The sequence below is a fragment of the Delphinus delphis genome, chromosome 1 (assembly GCF_949987515.2).
Source record: "Delphinus delphis chromosome 1, mDelDel1.2, whole genome shotgun sequence".
Classification (NCBI taxonomy): Eukaryota; Metazoa; Chordata; class Mammalia; order Artiodactyla; family Delphinidae; genus Delphinus; species Delphinus delphis.
In genome coordinates, this window is record NC_082683.1 from 117,569,533 (window position 1) to 117,592,747 (window position 23,215).

The 23,215-nt window shown below is 42.2% G+C and overlaps 1 protein-coding gene across 1 annotated transcript in view; it reads left to right on the top strand.

Annotated features, from left to right (window-relative positions):
• Positions 1-23,215, top strand: part of DDR2 (discoidin domain receptor tyrosine kinase 2) — a 69,703-nt gene that overhangs the window by 22,200 nt on the left and 24,288 nt on the right. Inside the window, exons 3-7 of the mRNA XM_060033334.1 lie at positions 16,196-16,298; positions 17,785-18,016; positions 18,330-18,477; positions 18,868-18,973; positions 22,980-23,163. Of these exons, the coding sequence (XP_059889317.1) occupies positions 16,196-16,298; positions 17,785-18,016; positions 18,330-18,477; positions 18,868-18,973; positions 22,980-23,163 (773 nt within the window). The remainder of the gene's footprint in view (positions 1-16,195; positions 16,299-17,784; positions 18,017-18,329; positions 18,478-18,867; positions 18,974-22,979; positions 23,164-23,215) is intronic.

A 23,215-nucleotide genomic window follows, 5' to 3' on the forward strand; every position in this document is an offset into this window, starting at 1 on the left:
CAATTGGTAAGGGTATAAGCTTGGGTTCTTGGTTATTCAGTGCTTTTTAAAAACTCCTGTGTTTTCTCTGTGGCCTCTCTTCCTGGTGGGTCCTGAACTCTAATCTTTGTTTTGTCAGACTCAAAAACTCAGTTCAGCCTTTCAGAGAGTTTCTCCTAAGGTTTCTCCACTGCGTCTCTACACAGCCCCATCATTTGGCAAATGTGCTGCGCAAGAAAAAAGCCGCCTGCTCGGAGGATCCCAGGTCTACTTCAAAAGCTCTTAGATTTTATCCTCTAGTGACCCTCTAACCAGTGCAAAGCCCAGAGTCAGCCTCTTGCCCTTGCCTCCAGTTGACAAAGGGCTACACATGACTACAGAAGTTATGTCACCTGTCCGATTCTCCCTTCTCTGAAGCTTCAGTTTCTCTGTTCTCACTACCTCAGCATCAATCAGATGCTTTCAGGTAGATGATTTGTGAATTTTATTCAGTTCTTCCAGTTATCCTCAGGCGGAGGGTTACTGTAAGCTACTCCATGCCACCTGGAAACAGAAATAAAAAGTTAACTTTTATCTCGTTGCCATTGTGATTCATATTAGCTGATTATGCTTTGCTTTTCGAATTGGCTAGTAGGAAGCTTAGAGACAAATTTGAGGCCCATCACCGGCAAAAGGTATAGAACCAAATGTATTATTTTGGATACAAACCTTAGCTCCGTCTTATCTTATTGTCCCTGTTCTCTTTCCCCTTACCCACATTTCTCCACTTATTTCTCTGTTTATTTATTTACTTAGCATCTTACACAGCTTTGGAAGCCAATTCCAATCTTTTTTTTTTTTTTTAGAATGAATCAGAGTAAAAATAGTTAAGAAAATAACACCTAACCTTTATTAAACGTTACTGTTCTAAGCATTACTCTGCTCTAAACATTACTATCTAGGTACTTGACATATATAACTCATATTTCCTTACAACATTCTTATGAACAAGTACTATTATTACTGTTAAACTGAGAGGCTTAAAGCTTAATTAATCTTCCTAAGGCCATAAAACCTTTGAATTGCTTAAGAAAACGTGAATATAATATCCCCTCTCCTTCTCCTATATCACTTACTGAGCCCTATTGTCTTCCAGGAAGTGTGCTAAGTTCTTTGCATACATTATATTAAATCTCCACAACAACCCCGCTTGGCAGGCTTATTAAGAGACTAGGAAGTTGAGGTTCGGAGAGGCTTAGTAACTTGTCTTGGGGGTCGCGCAAGAGTCAGGTTTTAAGCATAGACCTGTTTTGATTCCAAACTATGCCGTGGCTTTCTTCTCAACTCCTGACTCATGGCTACCCAGCTGTGTCTTCAGCCTACCTCCCTGTTGAGGGAATGAACACACTATTTTACTACAAGTCTTTCGCTGACTTTGTTAACCAGGAAGAAGAACATATCTTGTCTGGCCCTCATCTGAGTACCCGGAAATCCAGTATAGCTTGGGGACCCCTCTTCTGGAGCTCTGCAATAACTGTTTCTGGAAAATATTTGGGGCTTTTAGGAGAACTGCAATTCTAAAGAACTGTTCCTAAGGGGAATTTAGACTTGGGCAAAAGAGGTCTTGGCAAAATAGCTTCATTGTACCTAGAGGAACCCAAATAATTTTCCTTGGCACCTAGCAAGATCCCTTTATGTAGATATTTACCTGCACAGCGAACCAGTCTGAAGTAGCCTGCTAGGTAGAGCTTATGGAGAGAAAGGGCCCAAATAACAGCTTCTTTAACTAGACCACCTTGTCCTCTCTGGAGCTAAAAAAACTAGGTCATGGTAGCCTGAGCTTGAAGAAAGAGGAACCAGGGATCAGGGCATCTGAATTTCAGTCCTGATTACCCTAGTCAGCTGTGCATCCTTGAGTAAGTCAATTCACCTTTCTGGGCCTCAGAGATTCTAATATTTAACATGGAGCCGTTAAAGGGATTGGTTTCCTAAAGTCCTGGCTCTAAAGTTTTATGATTGCAAATGTTCCTTTAGGCCAGAGACTGTCTTGGGTCCCCTGGTTGACCCTAGTAACTGCACCCCGCCCCCGTCAGTCTTAACCTTGCCTGTGCCCAGAGAGGCCCAGCTGTCAGCTCTTCGTGCCTCAGGCCTTCTGTGTGTCGTGTGTGTGTTTTCTTGGAAGCTGCATATAGGACACTCATTGATGGAGGCCTGTGGTCTGGAGCTAACAGTGAGATGGTAAACATCATGGAACAAGCAGCCCTTTCAGGCTCTCAACTTTGGCAGCACAGTGTGAAAATAGTTCTTGGAAGCTGGGGCCTGGTGGCCGCTGCTTCTCCTCAGCCTGCCTGCCAGGTTCTACCAGAGCTCAGGATGGACCGAGCTCCCACCTGGGCATGTAGCAGCCAGTACTGGTAGTTTTCCACTCTGAGAAACTGGAAAAGTGAGTTGGCTTCTCTGTCCAGGAGACTGGTGGATAGTGGAAGCGTCAGGAAACCACCAAGACAACTCAGCAGGCAAAATCAGGTGATACTTCTTTGCTGCAGGGTCTCTTGCTTCCCTTGCTATTTTCTGCCTTTTCCTGCTGCTTTACATTTCATAATGTGGAGCTCAGAGGCAGATGGATGGGCTCTGATAAACGATGAGGTAGGCTTGGGGGAAAGTAAGGGGACCTGACAAGTAGGACTTGGCAATTCTGAGTCTTTGCTATTGGCTGGGATCCCTTCCACAGAAGGAGTTTACCAAAAATAGGCATATTCAATAGGAAAACCACACTGGTACTGCTAAGAAGGGCCACGTTGGCTGCCCTGGGCCAAGGTTCATCCTGGTTCCAAAGACCCACTAGGATGAGAAAGGCCATCCAAGATCATCTTGTCTATTTTCCTGTGTCCTTTCTTGGAGGCCCCTGGCAAGACTGATTCATCAAGACACTTTGCCTAATGGCTGCTTTGCTGGCTCTTGTCTCTGAATTCCCTTTCCTCATCCTTATATTCCTTGGTCTCAACTTCTAGACCTCCAGCCCCACTCCACTGTCTGAAGAGGGTTTGTAACACTTGTGGCCCAGAGCCTTATCCTAGCTTGAGCTGGGGATCCTCCACTGACTAATATTCAGGTCAGAACTTCTCTTCCTTTCATGCAAATGCCCACAAAGCTCTTGAAAGAGCATCCCTGCCACTCTCTGTCCTCTGGAGATGGTTGTGAGCTGGGAACAAGATGGCGCTCACTCTGACAAACCTTGACCCTTGTTGGGGAAATGCAACTGAGCAGGGTATTTTTTCAGCAGACGTGGGCTGAGTATCTTTTGTGGCCAGGCACTTTGGGAGGTTCTGGGGCAGAGAAATGAATCAGTTGCAGCACCTGCTCTGAAGAATTCAACTTGTGGTTAAGTTCACAGTCTCCATTCATCCATCCTTGCACTCATCCTTCTGTCCATCTACCCATCTCTCTACTTCTTTGTCTACTTATTTATTTGCCAAGTGTGTTTTGAGCATCTAATGGTGCTCTGTGTTGGCAGATGGTGAGGGGGAAAAGAAAGAATCTGATGTGATTACTATTCTCAAGATTGCTTACAGTTTCAATAAGCAGGTAAACAAGCACAAGTAAAACGGAAACTCTCTGATGAAGGTTGTTACCTAAAAGAACCCCCCATTTTCCCCACCATCACTTTTATCCTCATACCAAGTTTTAGTGTTTTCCATAGTTTTGTCACACTACCTGAAGTAGTAATAGCTAATAAGAGCTATAGTCAAATAGACAATTTGATTGCCTATTTTTAAAAAAATTTATTTATTTAATTTATGTATTTTTGGCTGTATTGGGTCTCCATTGCTGCGCATGGGCTTTCTCTAGTTGCGGCGAGTGGGAGCTACTCTTCCTTGCAGTGTGCGGGCTTCTCATTGCCGTGGCTTCTTTTGTTGTGGAGCACGGGCTCTAGGTGCATGGGCTTCAGTAGTTGTGGCATGCAGGCTCAGTAGTTGTGGCACGTGAGCTCAGTAGTTGTGGCTCTCGGGCACTAGAGCGCAGGCTCAGTAGTTGTGGCACACAAGCTTAGAGGTGCTCCGTGGCATGTGGGATCTTCCCTGAACAGAGCTCGAACCCGTGTCCCCTGCATTGGCAGGCAGATTCTTAACCACTGTGCCACCAGGGAAGCCCTGATTGCCTATTTGATTGTTGAAAATCTATTGCCTTTTGTCTGTCTCCCCTACCAGAAAGTAAGGTCCATGAGATAAATGATTTTCTCTATCTTGTTCACTACTGTATCTTCAGAATCGTACCTTACACATAGCAGAAACTTATTTATTAAATAAATACACAAATAGTCATTAAATAAATATACTTGTTAAATAAATCCATGAACAAATCCATTAATAAATCCATGATAGGTTGCAATAAAATATGTAATGGCCCAGGCTTACAAGGAAGTCTCAGATGTCTGCTGCCTGGTTAAATGTCATTAGTAGGGGCTATCCTTCTCTAACTTCCCAGGCCTTTGTTTTTAAGTTCTGTAATAATAAACAACATAAAACTCTCCTTTTACCACTTTTTCAACAGATATTTATTGAGGACTCAGTTAACGCCAGACACCCTACTAGAAACTAGAGAGACAACAGAGAGAAAGATAGACAGGATCCTGCCCTCAAAACATGTACTGTTTGGTGGGGAGACTGAAATTAAACAATTATTTGTTCTACACGTGTGAAAGGTGCTATAAAGGAAAAGCAGAGTGTTATAAGCATTTAACAGAGATTTCTAATTTAGCTGGGGGCTCAGAGGAATTCTCTAAGGGAGGCGTGGTCTGAGAGCTGGAGGAATAGCAGGAGTTAGTAGGTAAAGGAGGGGAAAGGAAGAACATTTCAGGCAAAGCGTACATCATGTTTAGAGAGACCTCGAGGCTGGAAGGTACTTTGTGTCGTTGTGAAGTTGAAATAAGACCAGTGTGCTGGGATATAGAGAGCAAAGATCTGGGATGTCCCGAGATGAGGCCACATTATCCTGAGAAGAATGAGAAGCTGTTAGAAGGTTTATGCTAGGGTAAGCCTTTAGGAAGCTCACCTGTGCTACTATATGGAGAAGGGACAATAGGGGAACCAGGAAGAAGAGCTAGAAGGCATTATAGTTGTCCACAAGTGAGATGGTGGAGGTTGGGCCCTGCATAGGGGGTGTGGGGAAGGAGAGAAATAGCTGGACTTAAGAAATTTGCAGGTGATACATTTGTGGGTTTTACTGATGGGCCCAGTGATTCTCAGAGGCCAAGTTTACATCCCACCCCTTGATCGCCTCTTAGCAGAGGTAACATGTCACCTATCATCCTGAATTCCTCCTCTCCAATAACCCTATATCCATCTCCAGGCAGAGGTTCAGAGACCCTGCTCTTGACTCAGGGAGAGCTCTTGTAGTTTTCGTCAATGTTGTTGCCACTCTGCTGTCTACACACAATGGGCTTAAACCCTTCTGTGTGATGCTTCGGTGTGATGGAAGGGCTGGAGGGGATGAGGAAGAGGGGAGCTCTGACACATTTGCATTTTTTTATGTGGAGAGCTGAACCCTCATCTTCTCCCCCAGTTCCTCTAATTATCAAACTTGATTGTGCATCAGAGTCACCTGGAGGGCTGGTGACACCATACTTTGCTGGGCCCCATCCCCAGAGTGTCTGATCCAGTAGGACTGGGATGGGGACTGAGAATTTGCATTTCTACCACGTTCCTGGGTGATGGTGATGCTGCTGGTCCTGGGAGCATACTTTGAGGACCGTGGCTCTAACACAACGATAGATAAGGAGAACAGAGCCTTCGGGAGGGAGTTGATACTCCTTTACACCCAGGAGAGTATCCTATGTGGGATCTCGGTGTCTCTCTCTCCCTCTTTCTCTGTTAACTAGGGTAAGTTCTTGTAAGACTTTAGTTAGAACACAAAATAGAAAGGATCCCTGAGCCCGGGAAATATAATGGAACTGAAATGTTCCATGAAGCAGTTATAGCAGCAGCATCTCTGTTGAAACTTCTTGGTTGCTGTTCCCAGGATAAGCAGCGCCTTGGTGGGGAAGTTCTTTGCAACAATGTCATGATTCACCTCATGCGACCCTCCTTCCCCATTTCTAGTTTACTTTAGATGTTCCAGGAAGCAGTTCTCATTACATTCATGGCTCAGTGACTAGAGATACATGATAGCCAGGAATGAAAGCCCAGTGGGACTGTGAATGAGGATTTCTCTGGTTGTCTGGCAGACTCCCAGAGGATCATCCTGGGTCCAGGCTGGGAGGGATCTGGGAGCAGTGTGGCCGCACAGCAGAATCACCCGGGAGACTTTAGAAATATGTAGGTTCCTGGGCTCAGCTTCAGATATGCCAAAAACAGATCTCTAAGACAAGGCTCCTAAATATGTATTCTAGAACCTTCCCAAGAGATCCTAAAGTAATTGGTCCATGGACTGGCTTTTGAGAACCATTGCCTTAGAGGACGTCTCCTCTGACTCCCTTGTTCCCCTCAGGAAGAAACTGAGATCTAAAGAGGGTGTGTGGAGTTTGCTCAGATCCCACATGGTTTAAATCAGGGGTCCCCAACCCCCAGGCCTCGGACCGGCACCGGTCCGTGGCCTGTTAGGAACCGGGCCGCACAGCAGGGGGTGAGCAGTGGGTGAGCAAAGCTTCATCTGCCGCTCCCATCGCTCCCCGTTGCTCGCATTACTGCCCGAACCATTGGTCGCATTACCGCCTGAACCATTCCCCCATACCCCCCACGCCCCACCCCCTCCCTGCCCCTCATCCATGGAAAAATTGTCTTCCATCAAACCAGTCCCTGGTGCCAAAAATGTTGGGGACCGCTGGTTTAAGTGGTAGAGCCAGGAATGAATTTGAAATCACTTGATTTTCAGAGGTTGTATAGTTTAGTGAGGTCACAGCCTCTAGAGTTAGATTCTAATCTGAGTTAGTAAGGTCTTGGGCAGTTATTTAAACTCTTACCAGTAAAATGGGTAATAAGTGGGAAACTTGAAATAATGAGTGACAAAATGCTTATCTCGTTGCCTGCACTTGATAATGCTTCTAAATGGATGCTATTCTTACCATATTTCATCGAATTTAAGAAACTTCTGACTCTAAGATGTATCATTACTTTCTGTGCCTCTAAGGAAAAAAACAAAACAAAACTATCTATGACTCACTGTTTGCTTGCAAGAGGCACTCAGATTTGTAGAGATGTTAACATGTGGGGAAAAAAAAGGGAAATGTGGTATTCCAATTCTCTTTCCTCCACCCTACGAAGGTTATTATGTTATTAAATTAAATACTTCAACAATAAATGCAGATTTCTGGAGAAGAAGCACACAGCGTTCTAGAAGAACAGCAAAGAGGCCAGCATGGCTGACGGGAAGGGTAGGGTGGAAATGAGGTCCAGGACACTCAGGGCACAGATGATGTGGAAGGTTTTTGCATTTTATTATGAGTGAGATGGGAAGTTAATGGAGTGCTTTGAGCAGAAGAGTTACATGATCTGATTTTCATTTTAGTAGATACATGGGACAAAAGCAGGCCGGGAGGAGGTTCTTGTTCTCTTCTTGGTGATAGGGGACAGTGAATTGGCCTAGATTGGTAGCACGATATTTGTAAAAGGTAGGTGGGATACAGGAATATTTTTAGAGTAGCTAATAGGATTTACTATTACCTGATGGACTGGATATGAAGTATGAAAGGAGTCAAGGATGGGCCTCAAGATCTTTGGCTCAAGTCATTGGAAGAATGGAGTTGGCTGAAATGGAAAAAGCTAGGGAATGAGTTTTGTAGGAAGACTATATTTTACTCAACTTTCTTCTTATTCCTGATCTATATCTATCTCAAAGGTTTACCTTCTGTTTTCGATAATTTTTTTTTTTTTCCCAGTACGCGGGCCTCTCACTGTTGTGGCCTCTCCCGTTGCGGAGCACAGGCTCCAGACGCGCAGGCTCAGCGGCCATGGCTCACGGGCCCAGCCACTCCGCGGCATGTGGGATCCTCCCGGACCGGGGCACGAACCCGCGTCCCCCGCATCGGCAGGCCGACTCTTAACCAGTGCGCCACCAGGGAAGCCCTCGATAAATGTTTTCTAAGCACCTATTCTCTCCCCTGATGTGCAATGAGAAATAAAAGAAATAAAAACAAACAAGATACAGTCCTTTTATTTTTCCCTCCAAAAGTTTGGCATCTGTAGGGGAGATAGGACTCACAGAAATAATTATATTACATAGCAGTCTGTACCTACTGCTATAACAGAGATGTTGAAAATGTCAGAAATCAGAGGAAGGAGAAATTTATTGGAAGTGGTACTATCCTCCCTCAGAAATGCTTGCTTTAGTTGAGTATGAGTTCATTAGCCTGCAAAGGGAGGGTGCTAGATAATAACTTAGGTTAGTCTTTCCACTGCAGGTGCACTGACCTTGCTGTACCTCCAGCAGCCAAGAACTCTCTTTCCTTGCATTCCTGTGCCCTTTACACGAAGCATGTTCCTCTCTGGAGTCACCTGGCTTGCTGTCTTCCTTCACTGAGCTCTCTGCTCAGTCAGCTTATCTCAGAGGTCTTCCCGATCTCTTTAGTTAAAAGAGAACCTATTCCCTTTCTATACTTTATTTTCTTCACAGCATTTACCATCTCCTCCCCTACTAAATTTTTATTTGCCTTTTGTCTTCTCTCCCGCCCTAGAATGTAAACTCTGTGACGAAAGGCACTTTGCTTTGTTTGCTGTTGTAACCCCATAAAGATCCCCCCCAATCACTGGGTGAATGAATTAATAACAATAGGATATTTTAGAAACCATGGATTTAGTAAGCAACAAGCAAACAAGTAGATTATCATGCTGTGGGTGATGTTGAGATTGGACTGGATTCGGGAACGACCTTTGGTTTCGGAAGGGACGGAGGGTGCCAGAGAGCAGCTCGCTTACTGATCAGCTGAGCTGCCATCAGCATCCTGTCATCTTGGGAGAGACAGCTTTCCTCAGATCATTCTTTTGGCTAAACCAGAGCGGGGCAGTCTGGTGCACTGGGACAAACTTTGTGTTAGGACTCAGAGATGTGATCTAAGTCAAACCCCTATCGTTTAATAGCCATGGGACTTCAGCTGGTTTCCTCATATACAATTTGAAAAGAATAATACATGCCCTCCCTACCACATCGGGTTACTGGGTGGGTAGAAAACAGGTAGGCGGGCTTCCCTGATGGAGCAGTGGTTAGGAATCCGCCTGCAATGCAGGGGACACGGGTTCGAGCCCTGGTCCGGGAAGATCCCACATGCCGCGGAGCAGCTAAGCCCTCGTGCCACAACTACTGCAGCCCGCGCACCTAGAGCCCATGCTCCGCAACAAGAGAAGCCTCCGCAACAAGAAAAGCCACCACAACAAGAAGCCCGTGCACCGCAATGCAGAGTAGCCCCTGCTCACCGCAACTAGAGAAAGCTCGCGCATAGCAATGAAGACCCAATGCAGCCAAAAATAAATAAATAAATTTATTTTTTAAAAAGTCATTATAAATATTGGCTATATTCCCTGTGCTGTAAAATTTAGAAAAAGAGGTAGGCAGTTGGACAGCACTTTTCAAATTGTGAAGAATTGTATTTTAGGGGTCAAGATGGCAATTGGGGGCACTATGACATGGCTGATAGCCAAAAGAGCCAGGAATGTCTGCCGTGGCGAGCCAGGCCCCCTCCCCAGGATGTCCCTGAGGGAAATATACACACAGGGGACGGTGGCAAAGGGAAAGCAAAGTTCTACTTTATTAGTAGCTGGGCTTGTGTCCTAAATGCCAATGCAGGTGCTCTGGTAAACTGGACTGGGGCATGTAGCAGGTGGGTTAAAGGCCTCCAGAAGCCTCTCCTTGCCCATTAAGTCGCTGATGCTAATGACTAAAACACTTAGCACATGCAACAACATGGAGGAAAAACTTTGAGGAGGGGACTAGAGCAGACCTTTAGTCAGGGCGTGGCCTTTGCTGCCTGATGGGATGAAGCAGAAGAGAGGACAGTGCCCTGTCTGTGACTTTGAAACATACATTGACCTCACTCATTGGTAATTTTGGCCTCATTGGGATCCTGTATTAGTATTTCCTCATCCTTACTCCTCCCTTCAATTTCATGTTCCAGAGTCTTCAGATTTTGAGACTCTGATGCTTCATTCCTGAACCTCCCAGATTCAAGCATAATGATTATCTGCAGAACCAATCACCTCTGATGGAGAAATTATGTATTTGACAAGAATAGGCAAAATGATACTTTCAAATCTGACTTGGAAAATGCAGTGGACAGTAACATAGAAGAGTTTCAGTTGGGTATATGGCCATGTTTCTTGTCAAAGCTGCCTGTATATGGTTTTGCTTAATCATACTGTTTCTTCAAGTGTCAGCTGGCCCTTGACTCAGAGTCATCCTCCCCTTTCCTAGGGTTGGACAAGAATCCAGGAACTTTTCTGGGTGTGATACGGACGGAAGGGCTTCTTGCCTTCAGCTTGTCATGATTATAGTGGATATCCTTATTCTCCAAGCCCTCCATGTTCCTCAGGGACAGCAGTTTGGCTGTTTCTGTGCCAAGCTTGGGCACGATGCTCACATGAAACCATTTTCCCTTTGATGTTTTGCTACCTCTCCAGGGAACTTCTAGGAAAGGAGCTTGGTTCCTGTTAGTCCTGTAAGTTGCCTACCTTTGTCTTCTTCTAGCCTAGGGAAACCTCACCCATCTTCCTGCCGCCTCTACTTCATCCTACGGTCGCTTAATGAGGGCAGGCTTTCCAGGAAGCCATTAGTCTTCAAGCAGTTTCTTATTTCTGCCCAGTAAACATAAATCTCCCATGGGGCAAAGGAACAGGAAGGCTTTGGCGATCAGCTTTGGAAAGGGGCGTGAAAATATACAAATAAAAATCTCAATATATTATCCTACCCCAGAGGTTACTTTTTGAAAAACAGCTTCACTGACATATAATTGACATACAATAAACTACACACATTAAAAATGCACAATTTGGGCTTCCCTGGTGGCGCAGTGGTTGAAAGTCCGCCTGCCGATGCAGGGGACGCGGGTTCGTGCCCCGGTCCGGGAGGATCCCACATGCCGCGGAGCGGCTGGGCCCATGAGCCATGGCCGCTGAGCCGGCGCGTCCGGAGCCTGTGCTCCGCAACGGGAGAGGCCACAACAGTGAGAGGCCCATGTACTGGGAAAAAAAAAAAAAAAAAGCAGCACAATTTGATCTGTTTTGACATGTGTATAAACCTGTGAAATCATCACCATAATCAAGATTATGACCATATCCGTCACTGTCAAAAGTTTCTTTGTGTCCTCTTGTAATTCCTTCTGCCCACTCCTTCCTTCCCTAGGTAACCACTGGTCTGCTTTCTGTCACTGTAGATTGACTTGTTTTCATTTTCTAGAATTGTATAATATACAATATAAATGGACGCATACGGTATATACTCTTTTTGCCTGGTTCATACTCTTCTATCCCTCAGCACAATTATTTTGAAATTTATCTGTGTTGTAGCATGTATCAATAGAGCATTCTTTTTTATTACTGAGTAGCAGAGATGGGACTAGGGTGAGGCAAGGGAGGTGCCTAGGGTGCAAAGTGCAAGCTGGTGCTCACCCTCGGGATCCTGCAAAGGCAGCACTGGGACTTCCATGACCCTGGGAGTGGGCACCTCCTTGTATTTTGCACCCTAAACACCTCACTTGCTTCGTTCTAATCCCAGTCCTGCTGAGTAGCATTTCACTGCACGGATATATCGCAATTTGTTTATCCATTTACCTGTTGATGACATATGATTGTTTCCCAATTTGCGTTGTCTGTTACAAATAAAGCTGTTAAGGACACTCCTAAGCCTTTGTATGGACTTACACTTTTATTTCTTTTGGACAAATGCCTAGGAGTGAGTGGCTGCAGGACAGAATCAGTGTATAGATATATGGGTCTACTTCTGGACTTTCTCCTGTTTCTTCGGTATGTTTGTTTATCTTATACCAACATCCCACTGTCTTGATTTCTGTAGTTTTATAATGTTTTAAAATCTGATGTTAGTTCTTCCTCTTTGATCTTCTTTTTCAAAGTTGTTTTGACTATTCTGGGATCTTTGCTCTTCCATATGATTTTTAGAATCAATTTGTTCGTTTATACAAAAATGCCTGCTGAGACTTTGATTGGGTAGAATGGACATCTTAATAGTATTGATTCTTTTGGCCCATGAACTTGTAGTATATTATCTCCACTTATTTAGATCTTTAATTTCTTTTTGCAGTGTTGGGTAGTTTTTAGTACACAGGTCTTTCACATTTTTTGTCTTGTTTATCCTTAAGTATTTTGTAATTTTTGATGCTACTGTAACTTGTAATCGTTCACTGCTAGTTTATAGAAACACAGCTGATTGTTGTATATTGATCTTATGTCCTGAAACCTTATTAAACTCATCTTTTAGTTCTAGTAGTAGCTTTTTTGTAGATTTCATCTGATTTCTTACATAACTGATACTGTTATCTGCAATTAAAGGCAGTTTTATGTCTTCCTTTCCGATATGGGTGCCTTTTACTATTTTTTTCCTTGCCTTATTGCTTTATCTGGAAATTCCAATATAATTTTTAAAATTGAGTTATAATTGACATATAACAGTGTACTAGTTTCAGGTATATAACATATTGATCCTATATTTGTATATATTGAGATATGGTCACCATAATAAGTCTAAGTTAACATCTATCACCGTACATAGTTACAAAAATAATTTTTTCTTGTGATGAGAACTTTTAAAATCTACTCTCTTTGTAACTTTCAAATATGCGATACAGATTGTTAAGTCCCATGCTGTACATTGCATCCCTGTGACTTATTTATTTTGTAACTGGAAGTTTGTCCCTTTTGATCCCCTATACCCATTTGGCTCAACCAATCTGTTCTCTGTATATATGAGCTTTTTTTTTTTTTTTGGTTTTTTTTTTTTAGATTCCACATATAAGTGAAATCATATGATATTTGTCTTTCTCTGTCTGACTTATTTCACTTAGCATAATGCCCTCAAGATCCATCCATGTTGTCACAAATGGCAAGATTTCATTCTTTTTTATGGTTAAATAAACCATATATATGGTATGTATGTGTATATATATCACATCTTCTTTATCCATTCATCCATCAATGGACACTTAGGATGTTCCATAACTTAGCTATTGTAAATAATGCTGCAGTAAACATGGGGGTGCATATATCATTTTGAGTAGTGTTTTCATTTTCTTCAGATAAATACCCAGAAGTGGAATTGCTGGATTACATAGTAATTCTATTTTTAATTTTTTGAGGAACCTCCATATCATTTTCCATGGTCACTGTGCCAACTTACATTTCCACCAACAGTGCACAAGCATTCCCTTTTCTACGCATCCTTGCCAATACTTGTAATTTCTGATCTTTTTGATAATAGCCGTTCTAACAGATGTGTGCTATCGTGCTGTGGTTTTGATATGCATTTCCTTGATGATTAGTGATGTTAAGCTCTTTTCATGTACCTGTTGGCCTTCTATATGTCTTCTTTGGAAAGAAGTTAGTTGAGGAATAATTGAAATCTCCAGCTATAATTGTGGATTTGTCCATTATTTTGTATTTTTTTTTTGCTTCATTTGTTGTGAAACTCTGTTATTAGATACATAAGTATTTAGGACTGTCCTGTATTCTTGATGAACTAGCCCCTGTATCACTGTGAAATCCCATCTTTATTCCTTGTCTTGAAATTTTTTGTGTCTGGTATTAATATAACCACTTCACCTTTCATTTAATTAAGTTTTTGTAGTATGTTTTTTTCCATATTTTCTTGTGACTTATCTGTGTTTTTATATTTAAAGTGTGTTTCTCATACACCATGTGTAGTTTAAACTTGCTTTTTTAAAAAAATCCAGTCTGACAATCTCTACTTTCTAATTAAGGTATGTAGACCATTTATATTTAATGGGAGTATTTATATGATTAACTTAAAATCTATATTCTTGCTATTTGTTTTCTATTTGTCCTGTGCTCTTTGTTTCCTTTTCTTCTGCCTTCTTTTCAATTAATTGAATTTTTATGATTCTGTTTTATCTTTTCTTGACTTATTAGCTATAAGTCTTTTAAAAAATATTATTTTTGTGCTTGCTTTAGCGTTTGCAGTATACATCTTTAGCTAAAGTCTATCTTCAAATGACATTATACCACTTCACATAGAGTATAAGAACCTTTCAACAAGATAACTTCCATTTTTCCCTTTAAGCCTTTATGCTATCGTTGTCATGCATTTTACTTTTGTGTATGTTGTAAACACCACAATATGTTGTTATTTTTGTTTAAGTAGCCAATTACCACTTACAGAGATATAAATAACATTAAAAATCATCTTATATATTTACCATGTAATTGCCATTTTGGGAAATTTGCTGTCGTCTTTATCTTTGGTCCTCGGTGCATAATGTGTCCTTTTCCTCTAGATGCTTTTAAAATTTTCTCTTTATTATCTGCTCTAAGCAATTGGATTATGATATACTGTAGTGTCGTTTTCTTCATGTTTCTTGTGCTTCAGGTTGTTAAGTTTCTTGGGTTTATAATTTTCATCAAATTAAAACAATTTTCCACCATTTTTTTTTTTTTTTTTTTTTTTTTTGTGGTACGCGGGCCTCTCACTGCTGTGGCCTCTCCCGTTGCGGAGCACAGGCTCCGGACGTGCAGGCCCAGCGGCCATGGCTCACGGGCCCAGCCGCTCCGCGACATGTGGGATCCTCCCGGACCGGGGCACGAACCCGCGTCCCCTGCGTCAGCAGGCGGACTCTCAACCACTGCGCCACCAGGGAAGCCCACCATGTTTTATTCAAATAATTTTCTGTCTTTCTCCCTCCTCTTTTTCAAGGTATCCATTTACATGTATATCTAGATGTTTGAAATTGTTTCACATCTTACTAATGTTCTGCTTTTTGTTTATTGATTTATTGACTGATTCTCTTTTCGTTCATTGTTTCATTTTGGATAGTTTCTATAGTTGTCTTTATGTTCCTATTTTTTTCCCTCCAATATGTAATCTGCTTTTAATCCCATACAGTGTATTTCATCTCACACATTCAAGTTTTATCTCTAGAAATTTGACTTACCTCTTTTCTCTATCCTCTATAGCTCCCCTTATATTTCTGAACATATGCAACACAGTTATAATTATTTTGGTGTTCTTCTTTTCTAATTTAACTTCTATATTAATTCTGAATCAGTTTCAACTGATTTATTTATTTTTCTTATTATAGGTTCTATCTCTCTGCTTCTCTTAAAGCCTGGTATTTTTTTTTTTTTTGGCATGGGACATATCTGTACTAAAAAATTATTCATTGTTTATCTGAAATTTAAATTTAGCCAGGGATCCTGTATTTTATCGGCAATCCTACGTCCTGAGAGCTCTAGTCCCCTTGACCTCTACAGACTCTTACCTTTGTCTTCTGAGCTCAGGGAATTCTCCAGCCTCTGCCGGAGTTTTCACTCACTGTGCTACAGCCTGGACGTTCTCTCATGGAAGTAAGCTTTTGCAGTTGTAGGCTTCATCTTCTTTGTTTCCTGTCTCTCAGGGATTGCTGCCCTTTGTTGTCTGATATTCATTATGTTGAAATCCAATTTTTCATATACTATTCCCGTTTTCTGGTTGTTTCACCCAGGAGAATAAATCTGGTCTTTATTACTCTATCTTGGATGGAGGAGGAAGTCCAATTCCAGAGGTTATTATTTTTAGCCAGAGTCTAAAACATGGTACCAATGGGGGCCAAAGCTGAGTGTTCAGTACCTTTATAGGAGAGGGTTTTTTTTAGCTCTGCTCCATAGTTTCATGAAATCAGCTATCTAGGAAAAGAAAATGCTATGGATCATAAAAGGTACCTAGTGATTATGAGGACGGCTCACCACTGTTGGGAAACTGATTAGAAATGCATGTCTGCTAATAAGGAAATGGGGATGGGCCATAGAGTTATTACCAAATAAAAGAATAAATCAGCACATAACAGTATTGTCAGAGTTTGGACCAAAAGATAAAGTTAGCTGAGGTTCAAATGCTTGGAAAATTGAACGCTAATAAGTTTGGAGGCAGGGCCAGGAAGAAAAGGCTGAGAGAGTCATAGCGGTCAAACTGGGGTCATAGAGGGGCCTAGTCCCTCTTTCCTGTCTAATAATCAATTGCATTATAGCTGGGGGTCTCTGAAAATAAAATAAAAGGATTTCTTCTCTCTTCTCTTTGGTTTCTCTTGGTTCAGCCATATGCCGCTATCCTCTGGGCATGTCGGGAGGCCACATTCCAGATGAAGACATCACAGCTTCCAGTCAGTGGTCAGAGTCCACAGCTGCCAAATATGGAAGGTGAGAATGGATGCCTCAAGAACACCCGAGTTCTGGGTTGGACAGAATTACTGACTCAAGGTCTAAGGAAGAAGCGTGGTACTTGGTGGGAGCTGGTGGGAATGGGGGAAGGACATCAAAGTGGACCTGCTCTGCATGTTTTCAGGTAGAGAATTTGGGGCCCGGCAGCACGTGCTGGTCTAGCAACCTCACCCTAACCACAGGGGCCCTAGAGCCACACCACCCACAGCAGATCGGCTTATTGATATGCAGTGCACTTTCTTTATCTCACGTTCTCACCATGAGCTACTGCAGGAAGTGGACTACAGTGGTACCTATGAAAAAGTGCAGATTAGGTAGGTCACTGAGAGTTAGGAGACATGGCCCTCTTCTCAGTGGGTGTTTGTGAAACATCAATCACAGTGCAAGGCATCAAGGCCTTAAATAGACATTGAGGCATCCAACAAATTCTCCCCTCCTCTCAAGGATACCTCACATAGAAGGGCCACCCTCATCCATAAACAAAGTGTGTTGGGTTTCTTGTGGTCTAATATCAGGGGTCCTTTAAAGCAATAAACTATTGCTTGTCAAAAATTATTGTCAAAAACTATTCAGCTTGTTAAGAAGTAACCTTCCTCCTGGAATCTAGTTCTTTTGGTGTAAAGCATTGATTTCTGTTAAAATGGAATCATCCATAGGAAAAGCAACCCTGTAAACCTCCTCCATGATTTCTGTCTTAGTGTATGCAAGATTAGAGTCATGTTTGGTGGGGTTGGAAGGGAGCAACAATGAGCAGGTGCCGTCTGTGAGAGAAGGCACATTCCAGGGAAGAGGGAAAGGGGTAAGAGGGTCCCAAAATAAGCCTTATAATGATTTCACAGTTTTGTTTGTGGGTAGCTCAGCCTGGAGGTAGTAGAATGAAACCAGATTATTTACTATTCCCTGACATACTCTTACCCCTCACTTTCACCATAGGTTTCCATGGCTTTTTGCTGAGCTGCCATGCTCACCCTGCTGGTTAAAATTCCACTACATTACACAACCCACACTGCAGGTCTTATGATTCCTCCCTCCCCACTCTTATAACTTGATATCCAGGCAAGGAATGGTTAGCCTTGTTATGCTGAGACTGAAAATGGGGGCTGGGGGTGAGGGTGGTAAAATAACTCAGTGGGGAATAAAGGGTAGGAAGGGTTTCACTGCATGGGACCTCCCTTGAGATCACTAAATCAGGATGGGAAATAAAGGCTCCATGTCATCTGAAGGCTTCTAGCTCCCTGGTGGTGACTGTCTTTCTGGGTTTCATGGTGCCCCAGGAAGAGGGAACTGACCACAAGTGGGTACTGTGGTGACAGTCAGACTGGTAGGGAGAGCCCAAAAAGTCCATCTGGACTGGACTCCCAGCCTGCTGTCTCTCTTCAGCACTGGGCAGCTGCTTGCTGGGGACTGGTAAATAACTCTGTGGTTTCGTGGTTCCTTCCTCTACCCCCAACCCTCATCAACCAAGGCTGGACTCAGAAGAAGGGGACGGAGCCTGGTGTCCTGAGATTCCAGTGGAACCTGATGACCTGAAGGAGTTTCTTCAGATTGACTTGCACACCCTGCACTTTATCACTCTGGTGGGGACCCAGGGGCGCCATGCAGGGGGCCATGGCATTGAGTTTGCCCCCATGTACAAGATCAATTACAGTCGGGATGGCACTCGCTGGATCTCTTGGCGGAACCGGCATGGGAAACAGGTGAGAAGAAGACACATTCAGACCCTGGGATGTCTGGGACCATATTTTGACTTGGGCTAGAAGAGGAAGTACACAGGTTGTCTATGTAGGTATGTGTGTCTGCAGACCTGGGATGCCCTTGTAAATGTGTGACCCAAGATGAAGGAGGGTGGGGTGGGGGGCACACATAGGGATATCAAGGCTGCTGAGTGGATACATTCTGCTCCTTGAATTAAAAGGAGAGGTTCCATCAAAGAGATTATGACTTGGGGAATGAAGAAGGGTCAGCATAACTTCATAGCATCTTCTCACTCTTTCTTTTATCTCTTCTCAGGTGCTGGATGGAAATAGTAACCCCTATGACATTTTCCTAAAGGACTTGGAGCCACCCATTGTGGCCAGATTTGTCCGCTTTATCCCAGTCACTGATCACTCCATGAATGTGTGCATGAGGGTGGAGCTTTATGGCTGTGTCTGGCTAGGTAGGTCTCTAGAGAGAGCGTGTAGACCTTATTAAAAACCCCGGCCCCTGGGAAATAAAGGCAATCAAATCAGAAAGAGGAATTACTTTCACCAAGAATTTCACTGGAATTACTAATCACCAAGAAGTGATCCCTTTTGGTTAGAGTAAAGAAAGGAATATTATTCATCCACCCAGGACTTGGTGCCCCACACCTGGCATACTGCATTCCAAGTCACTTTGCTGACTGCTGCTGAGGAGTACTCCCTGTGTGCCCAGATTGAGTCCTAGGTGGACACATTGCTCAAGATTGCAGTCTTGAAGCCTCAGGTAGTTCCCTGGGATAGTTGTTCTGAGCAGCAGGTGCATCTCCTTCCCAAAGGCACTGACACATCTGTGTTTCCTTTGGCAGATGGCTTGGTGTCTTATAATGCTCCAGCTGGACAGCAGTTTGTACTACCAGGAGGCTCCATCATTTATCTGAACGATTCTGTCTATGATGGGGCCGTTGGGTACAGGTAAATTCTGTATTGTTCTGGGAACAATAATCAATGACTCAATCAGTCAACTAGCCAATGTTTATTTAGCCCTTATACTAGGCATTGTGAGATAAATTTAGACGAAGTAAAATATGTAGTCTTTATTTGGAAGGAACTAAGAGCCTAGTTTGGGAAGACAAAGTAATCAGAAGGAAAACAACAAATTATACAAAGTAAGGGCTAAACTTTGTGGTATGGCTCTAAGTACGGTAGCCATAATTTTTGACCCTCAAAACAAGATGTGTGGTCTGACAAAAATAATAGCCTACTTATGGAAACAAAGGGACAGAAGATTTGAAGTTACAAGTATAATAAACTGGACAGGTAAAGAAGTTGAGAAAGAATGAACCCCAGAAATGTAAATGCTTTAGAAATTGTGAAAAGAAGGAGACTATTAAGGCTTACAATAGACAAGAAAAGATTCTAGGATGAGATGATAATTGGAGCAGAGGAGGTAGGTAGAGGGGAGCAGAAGAAGGGAATCAGGGATGAGGACCAGAATGGCCTGACTATAGCAAAAGCTAGAACTGGGAACAGCAGAAGGGCCAATGGATACATGAAATGAACCAAGGGAGGGCCATGGTGAAGTATGTTCAGATACAGAATGAACTTAGGGTTGGATAAGAGATGTTCCCACCTATCCCAATTCACTCCAAGTCTTGCCGTTCTTCTTCTACCCCACTTCAACACTTTTCTCTCTTAGGTTAATCTTTGTCTGCAAAGATTGAGCCTGGCAGAGAAGTTAGACCATAGTGAAGTCCACACCAGATGGTGGAGGTTGCTGGTGGTTGAGAGAGAGATTATTGAGTCTCAGGAAGAGGAGTGTGGAATTACAGCACTTCCATTGTCTTGGGTGTGAAGAATAAACTGCTGCCCTCCAGCTTCCATGCCTTGTGTGAAGCTTCCATGCCCCACTCATCCAGTCTTCTATTACTAATCACTTCCTCTCCATCTGCTTAGTCACTGTTCTTCCCCTTTTACATAATCTGTCTTGGCATCATTTCACTTAGCCACACCCAACTGCCATCAACTCAAGGCACAGAGGAAATCAGAGGTCAATTGAATTCAGTTTAGTTTAGTGAGTGTTTGCTAATCAACTGTTACTATGTGCAAGGAATTTGGTAGGGATTCAAATATAATAAAGTCATTGGTCCTACCTTTAAGAAGCTCACAGTTAGGAATGGGGACTAAACCAGGATATAAATTACTATGATACAAGCATAGGAGTAAGAGATACACAATGAGTGCTTTGGGATTCAAAGAAACAAGGAAGCTATAGAAGGAAAATAGAGCATTGGGAGTGAAAACACCTGGATTCATGTCATAAAATTATTTCTGTTTGCTATGAGGCTGAAGTGATAAAAAAAAAGTATATAAGGAAAGCATTTTGTAGAGATAATGTGCTATATACATGTAAGTTATTATCTGATTGGAGGACCAGTTAAAACATAATAGAATAGAGGAAATCTGAAATGACCCCAAAGGATGGGTAGAACTTTCACAGGCAAAGAATCTTGAAATGGCATTTTAGGCAGAGGGAATACCATGATGACAAAAGAATCATGGTTGTAAAATTTAGGGGAATGTCTGGGAAAGATCAGCAGTTTAGTTAACCATGGGCCATATTTATGTAGCAAGGCAGTAGATTAGAAGCATAGCAAGGCGCATTTTGTCATATTTTGGAGGAACTTGAATGTCAGGGCCAGGAAGAAGAGGGGAGGAGGAGTTGTTCTTTACCAACATCATCAACGCAATGTGTCACTGAAGGTTTTTAAAGCTGGGGAAGAGCATGATGGGAGCTGTGCTTCAGACAGATTAATCAAGCTGCATTCAAAGGTTAGATCTGAATAGGAAGGGAGGAGATGAGGGGGACATTTTCTAATTCCAAATTCTGTCAGATGAAAAGAATTAATGGCCCAGGCCATAATGCTGACTGTGGGAATGGGAATGAGAAAGATACTCATTTAGGGAATATTTGTAGTCTGATTGGATACAGGGGGCAAGACAGTAATGTGAGAAAAAGAGTTAGATGAAACAATAGTCTAAAACAATGGAGACAACATTTATTCATTCAACAAACATATTTTGAATGCTTATCATGTGCCAGGGACTCTTAGTGGATATGGAAGAGAAGTATAATTGACAGAATTGGGAAACCTAGGTGAAAGACTTAGTTTAGAAAGGGATGATGATGGATTCAGTTTGGAATATAAGTTCAAGGGACTGACAGGACATTCAAATAGAGAAATAAGGCAGGTAACTGGAAATATGCCTCTGGATGAACCCCAGAGGAAAGATAACAAAATAATCACAGAGATTTAGACACAGCCAGCTTCCACCTAATAATTGAGGTCATGAGCTATCTAGCTGGGGGGTGGCTAAGTGATGAGATACAGAGTTACCTAATTCGAGCTCTCAGGAAATAAATAGTCATAGTAGCAAAAGTTACTTATTTAAATTTTAAAAAAATTCTAAAAGTAATATATACTGTTGTAGAAATTCTAACAATTCTAAAGTATATGAAGTAAACAGGGAAAGTTTCTTTCCTTATTGATTAAATTTTGATGAAAGAGAAATTGAATAAGCATTCCTTCTAATTTGTACTGCTTTTCTGAAGACTTTCATGGGGATTTATTTTTCTGGGGATAATGGGAAATATATTCATTGCAAGTAAACTTATGTTCTCCTAGCCTTCTGATCTGTAGAGAGAAGAAAAAGATGGCAAAACCTTGGAAGGGAGATCCAGGCTCTGGTCACTGTGGATAAGGCCAGTCAAATTTTATAATTTGCCAAACATTTTCAATGAACAAATATATTTAAAAATGTACCTGTAAGGCTGGCATAATCACTCTTAATCCTTTTTTTTTTTTTGGTAATTCACAAATTTTACATAACATTGGTCTGCCTATAACCTCATGGGTCATATAGATTATTGCTTGAGTGTGAATATCCCAATCTCTTCATTTGGGAGACTCTTGACATATCTTCCAGAGCTCGAGGAGAGAGAAGTTCCACACGATGGGTTCTTGTTCTGTCCCTCCATAAACAGAAGGAAGGAGGTCTCTTTATGTTCTTCACATAGTCAAATTAACATCAATACACATCCATCCCACCCAGCAGTCAGGCTTCTGGCAAACTCAACCATTCAAACAGAGCCTTACACTCGGAAGTGAAAAGGGTGCCAAGCTAGAAAATAAAACGAAATCCAGTGCCTGAGACTCTCATGTGGTCCATGCATTTTACTCCATGAGTAAATTCTTCAAATATAATTCTTCAAATGTATTTAAATTTACTCCATGAGTAAATTTAAATGTATTCTTCAAATGTAATTAAAGTTAAATGTAAATCAGTATTTAAATTTGTTAGAAGTTACTTTTTCCCCCTTTTGTTCGATATCGAATCAAGTTGTTGGAGATGTGGGGTAGAAGAAGGCATGACTGGCTTCCCTGGATTTGATTCACGGAACAATGACAAGATGCAGTCAAAGTAGAGTCAGAAAAGTTTCCAACCAGCTCTGGGACCATTTATTTAGCGATGAGCAAGTGCCACCATCTGCTGTAGTATTTGTTCTATGCATTCATTCATTTACTCCTTAATGGATGAATTAGTCAAATGCATTTGATAATATTGAATCATTATATAAAGACTTGTTAAGTATATAAGAACAGGTAAGGATACAATAGATCATAGAAAGCTTTTCATATAAAATGATTTTAAAAAGGTGTTTCAAAGCTTTGCTATTATAGAGTTAAGCATCAAATAGTTTGTAAAATTCATTTATATGAAATTCTTAGTTCTCCACTGATGCAGGATAAATGAGTCAGTACTACAAAATATATTGGATTTTTCATAATTCTTCAACCTCCAAGATAATCAGCTCTTACAAAACCTGGGGTGAAGAAACTGGGTAAAAGCTCTTCCATGAATATGTAATTAACTCCAGGTTCCTCTCTCCCTTTTCCTTCTCCTCTTTTGGCTTGAGCAGCATGACTGAAGGGCTGGGCCAATTGACCGATGGGGTGTCTGGCCTGGATGATTTCACCCAGACCCATGAGTACCATGTGTGGCCAGGCTATGACTACGTGGGCTGGAGAAATGAGAGTGCCACCAATGGTTACATCGAGATCATGTTTGAGTTTGACCGCATCAGGAATTTTACTACTATGAAGGTCAGTGGAGTTAGGCGTAGAAGCCAAAATCATGGTGTAGGGAAAAAGCATG